This window comes from Pyrgilauda ruficollis, unplaced genomic scaffold, assembly GCF_017590135.1.
Source record: "Pyrgilauda ruficollis isolate IOZ18807 unplaced genomic scaffold, ASM1759013v1 scaffold59, whole genome shotgun sequence".
Lineage (NCBI taxonomy): Eukaryota > Metazoa > Chordata > Aves > Passeriformes > Passeridae > Pyrgilauda > Pyrgilauda ruficollis.
Genome location: NW_024527599.1, coordinates 4,823,559 through 4,832,536, shown reverse-complemented (window position 1 = coordinate 4,832,536; position 8,978 = coordinate 4,823,559). Strand labels below are relative to the sequence as shown.

Genomic DNA, 8,978 nt, shown 5'->3' with positions numbered 1-8,978 from the left:
GTTGTGTCTGAGGGCACACTTCCGGTGCGGTGTCCCGCTTTCCCCGGTCCCGCCCTCCGCTGCTTCCCATTGGCGGAGAGGGGCGGCGGTGACAGCGCGGCGCCGTCTCTGATTGGGCGGCGCCTGGCGCAGCTCATTCCTCGCTGCTGCAGGGGGCGCCACGGGCCGGGTCTCGCCCCCCCCTCCCGAAGGGTGGTAGGGGCGGGGGGAGCCCTCAGGGAGACATTTTGGACATCCCGGACACATCCCGGTGATGTCCCCGGGGGAGCAGCGCGGGGACATCCCCACGGGGGCTGCACATCCCCTCAGTGCGCTGAGCCCGTCTCAGCCAGCCCCGGTGGCCCGGGCAGGAGGGGGCTGCTCACCCCCAGCACTGCCCCATGGCCACGCTGCCATCCTCCAGCAAGGGGCCACTCACCTCGTTGCGCTCTTCCTGCCTCTCTCCAGGAGCGCCCCCCAACCCTCAGTGCTTGCCCAGCAGCTGTGAAAAGGTGAGGTCCAGCTCGCTGGGGGTGGGTTCAATGTGTTGTCAGGGCCGCTCAGCAGCCGGGCAGGCTCTTGCCTTAGGGTTTTGCCAGGGTGGGGGCTCCCATGGGAACAGGGCTTTGTTCTGGAGGGATATTGGATGGGGCTGGAGTGGGGATGGTTGGGTGGCAGGCCGGGGTGTTGCTCCCCAACAATTAATTCCCTGATGGAGATGCTCCTTGAAACCCTGTGGTCCCCTATACGGTGGAAATAGAGAGGTGAGTCCTTCCCAAAACCTTTCAAGCCAAGGCTGTGGCACTTCCTATGGGGATAGACAAGCACAGGGCATCCCCAGGTCTGCCCTCGGTGACCTGCAAAGCCACTGCTTATCCCACCTTAGCCGTGTGGGAAAACCACGGCGGATTAAGAGGAGCCCAGAGCAGGCTGCCCCGGCCCCAGCCCCACGTGCCTGGGGTACAGGACATCCATGTGACAGCAGGAATGTGGGGACACAATCCAGGCCTTGAGAAACACCCCGGGCGTGGGCAGAGGCAGCGTTTTTAGCAGATGCAGAGGCTGTGCTAAGGGCAAGGATCAGTGCAGCAGCTCCTGGAAAATTTGGAATTTTATGCAATACGTGGGTCAAAGCAAAGAGAAAACCCTGGGTGACAGTTCTGCTCCAGCTGGGGGTGTGAGGGCCACACAGGCATCTCAGCACTGCCTGAGGTGACAAATCCAAACCTGGAGTAGTTGTGCCCAGCACCTGGAAGCTTCCCTGCTCTCCACAAATAGAAATGTAAGCAGCTTTGGCCAGGCATTGTCTCCAGCCTCACACTGCCCATGGATCACTCGTCTTTCCCTGCCCAGCAGGAATGTGTCCCCATCCTCAGAACACGTGCCATCCTCTCCGAGCAGTGCCTGCTCTTCAAACCAAGGGAGAGATGTTGTGTTAAAGCTTATTTGTTACACAAAGGAAATGTGACTGAGCCAGTGGATTCCTCCAGACTGGTTCACGTAACTCCAAGTGGGATGATCCTGTTATATACACAGTGCTGGGCTGCTGGGGAGCAGTCCAGTGTGAGAATCAGTGAGGAAAAGGAAATGTAGAGTGGAAGAACATTTAAAAACCTTCATCTTCCTCGACAAAAAACCCCAACAAGAGAGGTAGAGTGTGCCAGTGTACAGTGTATTTTCACTCCATGGCAGGGAGACATGGGGTACGGACTGTGCCCAGCAGTGACACCCCCAGACTGGGCTGGCATGCTGAGTCCTTTTGTCCCCTCTCAGTCCTTTTCCCTCAAGCCACTTCATTTGCAGCCATTTATTAAAAGCTCGTGTTAGTAAGAGCCTTTGCTGCCGGGTGAGAGCATTACCCCGGGCTCTGCAGCACAACCTGGCATTCCTAACAGATTCCTGAATCCTAAAAAGTGCCTGAAAACCCCACATCTGTGGGAAGTGACCATCACACAGAATCCTCTCGCCAGCCACTCACGCTCTCCCACGCTCATTTATGGGCACTTAAATTATTTTGGGAGAAAACAACGTGGAAAAAGCCGCAGTTGTCAGGAGAGGTTGGGGCTGCCCCCGACCTGCACCCCACTGTGCCCACCCAGCCAGGTCTCAGCCTGGACAATCTCCTCAGGGAGGGCTCATCAGTGCAGGGTTTGGTTTTCACTGACATCTCCTCGAAGGCAAAGCCTTGGAGCCTGTCTTGCTGGTGGTGTTCTACAGAGATGCCACAGAGCAGTCGGTGTCCCGTGGCTGATGGGACCCTGGGGGCTGCAGCACCAAAGGGGCTGGAAACACCCTGTGGTGTCGGGATGTCTGGAAGAGCAGTGGGGAAACAGTGCTGCCCTGCCCCCTTCTCATCTCAGTGGCGCCTCGGGGAGCTGTGAGAGCTGCCGAGGCTTCTCTCAGCACCTCCCAGCTGTCCAACCACATCATCCAGAAGTGTTTGGGGAGCAGAGCCACAGTGCCTGGTCCACGAGCACCTCTCTGCTGTGCAGGGCCCAGGATCTTGAGCCACAAGCAAAGCCTGGATGCTCTGTTAGTGCAGCCCCTCCTTTCAAGGTACCGAAAGAGCCACATTCACCCTCCGGTGCTCCACGGGCTTGGAGCTGCCCCCGTCGCAGGGGAGGAGCTATTCCTCCTTCTCCCGCCGCTCCTCCTTCTCCCGCCTGGGTTTGAGGAAGTCGCTCCGCAGCAGGCGGTAGAAGAGGATGATGTTCATGGGCGTCATGATTGCCATGCCCACCGTGCCCACGGCGTAGGTGGCTGGGGGCACGTTCTGGCGATTGAGGAAGAGCCAGCGGGTCATCCAGGCCAGCGTGGCGATGCGGAACACCACGTAGGTGCCCAGGTTGACGAGGCTGTTGAGGCGGTAGCAGGTGGTGTGCACCAGGTTGGCCATGAGCAGGATCTGCCGCAGGTGCAGGAAGATGGAGTTGATCTCCACCAGTAAAGCCACGAGGGCAAAGCCGACGTACTGGTGGACCAGCACGGCAATTCCAAAGCAGATGATCACCTGGGGAGGAGGGAGAAGAGGGGCTTAGCCCAGGGGCTGGTTGCTCCCAGCTGCTGCAAGCTAGAACCCCTTGGGCACAGCAAGGAGTAGAGGTGGAAAGGATCATCACAGCAGTGCCATCCCTGCGGCATTGCAGCCTCAGGCACCTCCTCACCATTGCATGAAACCTGAGTGGGTTTTTTTGTTCCAGTGGGAAGAGAAGGAAGCAGCTCTTTGAGCCCCAGGTTGGCTAAGGAGACAAAGCAGCCTGACCTACCCTGCTGTTGTGGCCTGGAGAATGCAGCCAGTTGTGGCCCAGCAGGTTTTTCCACACCCAGTGAATGGACAGGAAGGAATACTGTAGCCCAGGGCTACGGCTGCTGCTGGCTCAGGGATTGTCCCCAGGACAGGCACCCTGCAGGGATTAGGTGGCTTTGGTGTATCAGAGAGCCCCCTGAAGCACCCCAGGCTGTTTGGGACAGGATTCCTGCCCCTCACCCTCCCTGCCAGGCAGGGGGACAGGCTCTGCCTGCCCACGCTTCAGCACACTCAGTCCTTTCTTTGGTTTATGCCATTAGTGCTGTTCTCTGTATGGGCTCTGTAATGAGATTATCTGCTCCGTTAAATCACTGTCTTGGCTTGAATTAGCTCTATTGTGGAGATGAATTTTTGGCTCACCAGCAGCAGCCAGCAGAGCCCCAGGGCTCACTGACAGAGCAGGTCTGACTACCCCTCTCATCCCAGGTGAGTCCAGCACTGTCCCTGTCCCTGTCCCCCTCCCCAGGCCCTGCACACCCCTGAGCCTCCCCTGAACCCTGCAGCGTCTCCACTGCCCAGCTCCAGGCTGTGCCACCCCCCTGCCCTGCAGCACCCACAGTCTCAGCATCACAGAATTGTTTGGGTTGGGAAAAACACTCTGGCACCTGGACAGCAGAGGTGATCAGAGACAAACCCACACAGGGCACAGCAAGACAGGCAGAGGGCACTGGAGTGGGGTCCTGCAGCACAGCTGCTCCAGCCACACCAGCCCAGGTGGGTGAAAGCACCCCGGGAGGGGAGGTGGATGGAGGGGATGTGCAGCCCTTGCTGGCAGGTGCTCAAGAGGGCAAGAGCCACAGGAGGTGAGCTGCTCACCTGTGCCAGAGGGGACACCGGGGTCACTGCTGCCAGTGACACTTGTGGATCAGCCCATACTCTCTGTACACATGTTTTTTCCTACCCTATTGGGACACACAAGACAGGTGATGGACTTTGGACGTGATTAGCATAAGATATTTTCCTACCCTATTGGGACACACAAGACAGGTGATGGACTTTGGACATGATTAGCATAAGATATTTGATAATCAGGATGCCTTGGCAAGAACAAACAGCTGAAAATTAAATCAGACTGAAAAGAAAATTACATCAAATTCTGCAAGCAAGAGATGTTGTAAAATGTGTAAGTTTGTTTATGTGATGATGAACCCAATCATTGTAGTAAAAACTTACTAGCCTTTCTAGAATAGTATATAAGCATATGTAGTCCACAATAAATTTGGATTCTGACCAGCTCTCAGTCTCCCTGTCTCTCTCATCATCACCAATACCACCCCATTTTTGGGTGCCTTTCTGGAGACCCTCTAAGAGTACAGATCCTGCAGGACCAAGAGGAGCTCCAGGCCCTGCTGTCTGGGCTCCTCTCCCCAGGAAATAAAATCAGACTTTGTAGCAGGCAGCAAACCCCCTCACAAACAGCAGGAGCCCCCATCCCCAGGCTCCCTGGTGGTACCTGTGCCAGTGCACTCACCACAGAGTGATGAAAGAGCAGCTCCCAGGACTGATGAAGTTTCTGATTGCACAACATGTCCACAAAGTCTTCAACGAAATAGCCTGGGATTGGGGAGGCCATGAACAACAAGGGGGTCAGGAAGGGCTGTGCCAACAAATCCCCCCTGCCCCAGCGGGCTCTGCACCTGAGTGGGCCGGGCAGCCCCCCGGGAAGTGCTGGTTACATCTGTGTGCTGGGGAGCCACACACAGCAAAAGAAGGAAACTGGGGTGCTTCGTGTCCTTCTTGCAATCACTCTGTAGGATGTGCTCCCAGGAAGAGGCACCGACTGACTCCTCCAACCCCATGTGGGCACTTTTGGGATGCCCCGAGCCCCGGCTCCCTCGGAGGGCAGCCCGGTGCCCAGTACCTCCTGGCTGCGGCTGCCGTGGGACAGAAAGGAGCCACTGTCCTTTGCCAAGAATAGGGCGATTGTTTGAGGTGCCTGAGACATCGCGACATGGCTCGAGGGGCTGGTGTCAGGCACCGCCGAGCCCGTGAAGACCCCCGGGGGACGGAACAGGGGACAGGCCATCGCCACACCTCACCTACAGACACGGCCACCAGGCTGTGCGCCCCGGGCGGGTGTGTGCCCACCAGGTCGTTGGACATCTCGGGGTGGAGGTAGAACCTGACGGGAGAGAGGCTGTGAGTGTCGGGCAGTGCCTCCGGTTCCCCATTCCCCTGCCGGTGTCCTCAGCACGCACCTGGTGCTGCCGACCCTCCCCGGAGACCTCCTGTTGCCCTGTTCCACCCACAGCCACCCCTCTCCTCCTGTTTTCCCTGGAGTCTCCCCATTCCTGGTCCTTCGGTCCTTCCTCCCTCTCTCAGTGCCCTCAGTCTGCAGCTCCTCACACTCTCCAGGGTCCCCAACACTCCTTTAGCACCCCTTTGGCCGCAGGTCCCCGTCGGGCTCCCTCGACGTCCCCATTCCCTCCCAGAGTCCCGGTCCCGCCGGGCAGCCCGGTGTCCCCGCGGGGCCCCGCGGTGCCGCTCACCCGGCCAGCGCCCCGCCGCCGCTGAGCACGCTGTGCGCCAGCGATGTCCAGATGTTGCGCCACTTCCAGCGGTTGCGCCGGGCCGAGGGCGGCGGCGGCACCAGCCGCTCCAGCCCCCGGTTCAGCAGGCGGAAAGCGGCGAACGAACCGGCCACCACCAGCAGCCCCGGGCTGAAAGCCATGGGCGTCCACCGGCCCGCCGGGCTCCCATGGGACCGGTCTCGCTGCCCGCCGGGCCCCGCCTCGCCCAGCCCCGGGGCCCGCCCTGGGCACCGGCACCGCCCCGCCGGTACCGCCCTGCCCGGCCGCTACGCGCATCGCCCGGGCGGGGCACAGCCGGCATCACCCCCGGGGGAAGGGCCGGGGCTGCCCCGGGGCTGGGGCTGGCAGCTCCCGCATCCCCCGCGCAGGGCAGCGCTCCCCGTCGGGCCGTGGGACGCGGGGAGCGGGAGAACGGGAGCTGAGCCCCCGGGATGTACCCGCCTTCCCCGGCACCGCACGGCAGAAGCGGCGCCAGTCCGGAGCGGGCTAAGAGCGTGGCACGGAGCGGGGAACGCGTGTCCCGTCGCTGTGCGGGAACTGGGGCGCTTCCGTCGTCCCCCGAAGTCTCCTCTTCCACCTTGGAGGCATCTGGTGGCCGAACACCTCTCCCGTGAGGTGCTGCGGCCGGTGGTCCTTCACTCCAAAGCCTGCCCGGCAGGTGATGCCCGGCACTGTTTCCTTGGGCAGGACTTCTCCAAGCCGCTCACCCCGGGTCAAGACCCCCCAGACCACACCACACCACCTGGGCTGATCGCACATCAAGCACGGAAAAAGACCTGATTGCCTTGCCTAAAACTGCTCTGCCCACAGCACTGTTATCCCGCATCCCCCTGTCCCATGTCTGGTCCCGACAGGAGCTCCCCGATGTCTGGGATACCCCAGCTCCCCTGTCTGGAGGTTGTGGAAAGTCACAATCCCGTAGCCACAATTTTAGTTCTACCGTACAACTACGCTGCTTTTCCAGCTTCCCGTAATTTGATCGCTCCCTTGTTGCCTTTTGATGTCTCCAGCAGAAGCTGCTGCACAGCCCTCGCTTCCCCTTCTGCCGCCGGGCTGAGTCACCGTGTACACACCGATTAATGTCAAACTCCACCTCTGCTTTGAGGTATTAATTTTGGATGAAAACTTCCACTTCCTCTTGGCTGAAACAGAAGCGTGTGGAGCCTGAGCTCTTAGTTGCTGTCCTGGCTTTGGGGTGATGGACACAAAAACATCAAACACACACTGATGAAAGGGAGGCTGAGTGATTAAATCAAATTGGGAGGCGGGTGAGGTTCTTTTCCAACCTAAACGATTCTGTGTTTCTATGATGGTCCCAACTGGTTAGTTGCTGTCCTGGCTTTGGGGTGATGGACACAAAAACATCAAACACACACTGATGAAAGGAGGCTGAGTGATTAAATCTAATTGGGAGGCTGGTGAGGTTCTTTTCCAGCCTAAACGATTCTGTGTTTCTGTGATGGTCCCAACTGATAGAAAGGCATCTGTTCATGCTGCACAAATTTGTTTAAAAGCCAGGCAAGACAATGTACTTTCATAACAGTTACGTGGCAGGGAGACAGTGCCTGAAGTAATAGGCAGCCCTGAGTGCCCAGGGGATTTTAAATAATCTCGTGTATTAGGAGTGCAAGGATCACACAGGCTAATCTGTTACTGAGAAGACCAAATGCAAAGACATTTTTGTTCAGCATAAGATGTGCTGAGGAAAGAGAGACATGCCTTGGAGACGTGCTGGGCTGCTCAGGGCACTGAGGAGAAAAATCATTTAACAATTAATTGAGTATAAAATTGCACAGAGCCGGTTTCCGAATGAGAAGTCTTCTGCGGTGGTTTAGCCTCAAAAAAATCTTGACTGCCCTTTTCCCTGGTGACAATTCATCCCTTCACCTTCCTGCAGAGAATATCCCAGACTGTGGAATGCCTGCAGGTCCAGCCCTGTTTCCCCAGGGGCTCCTCCATTTGTGTTTATCCTAAAGATGAACATTCAGGGTTAGGGGACAGGAATAGTTAAAATGTTTCTGGAGGCTGGAGAGCTTTTACCTACCACTTCTGCATGGGAGGAATTTAAGCCGTGATTAATTGAGCCTCTGGTTCAAGGACTTTGATCCCATTGCTAGAGCACTACCAACAGTTACATATAAACTACTTTTTGTGTCATTTTAGCCCAGATTTTATTTAATTTTACTTCCCATTGAGCCGTAGTTTCTTAGAACCCCGATTCCAGCCTTTTCCTTCCTCTGCAGCAATGGCATTAACCGGGGGCGGTTTTGGAACTGCAGACATCCAAGCCCAGTTACAAACAAGTCCCCTGACACCAGATCAGGCCAAAAATTCAACCACACGCCACAGGCTCGGGGGCCAGGCTTGTCCCAAAAGAACCCGAAGGGAAGAGCAGGGACGGGAACTCCCGGGCGCAGCTGCCACAAGAGGTCCCTGCACGCCCGCTGGAGAGCCGGGAGCCGATCCGATGGCATTCCTCATTCCCACCTTATTTGGAGATACTGCCTTTTTCACCCAGATTTCCAGAAGTTTTCCGACTGTCCCCAAACGACCTGATTTTCTGCGGGGATGCAGCTCAGGCCGGTGCCGGGCGGCTGCCGGTGCCTGCTCCCAGCGGGGCTGGGGGCTCCTGGCAGACACAGCAAGGACGTGCCCAGGTCCATCCCATCACCCACAGCTCCACAGCTAATCCCGTAGTGGGGGCTTCCCAGCAGCATTCGGGGTGTAAATCGAGGGTACAGATTTAATTCAACAGCTAGACAATCTTTTTTGTCTCCCTTTCCCAGGCTGGGGTTTTTCTGCTGAGAGATACAACCCATTTTCCACAATGAAAAGCTGGCAGTTTAGTGATAATCCACCACAGGAATTCTGCCAGCTGAGTTCTATCCCTCCAGATGCTCCCCAACTGCTCCTGGGTGGCGTTTTGGGGTGTGCTTTTGCATTTCCACCATCCCTTACTTAAGGAGGAGTCCACTCTGCTCCAGATTCCACAGAGGACTCGCTGGAGCCAACAGATGTGGGAGCCAGGCACAAGTCATGCTCCTTCTTGCAGAGCTTCCCTCCTTAATCTGCCTCTATGCATCCAGGGAGTCATAAAACCCATCTGCTCACCTAATGCCAGACCTGGCTCACACCTGGAGTAATCTGAGGAGTCCAAGAGC

At 57.5% G+C, this 8,978-nt stretch overlaps 1 protein-coding gene across 1 annotated transcript; it reads right to left on the bottom strand.

Moving 5' to 3' along the window:
* Positions 1-537: 537 nt before the first annotated feature.
* TLCD2 (TLC domain containing 2) lies at positions 538-8,534 on the bottom strand. The gene is given in 6 exon segments (XM_041482745.1): positions 538-2,989; positions 4,758-4,840; positions 5,326-5,408; positions 5,776-6,141; positions 6,231-6,464; positions 8,332-8,534. Coding segments are annotated over 6 exon segments (1,353 nt in total). The 3' UTR covers positions 538-2,605.
* Between the last annotated feature and the right edge of the window lie 444 nt (positions 8,535-8,978).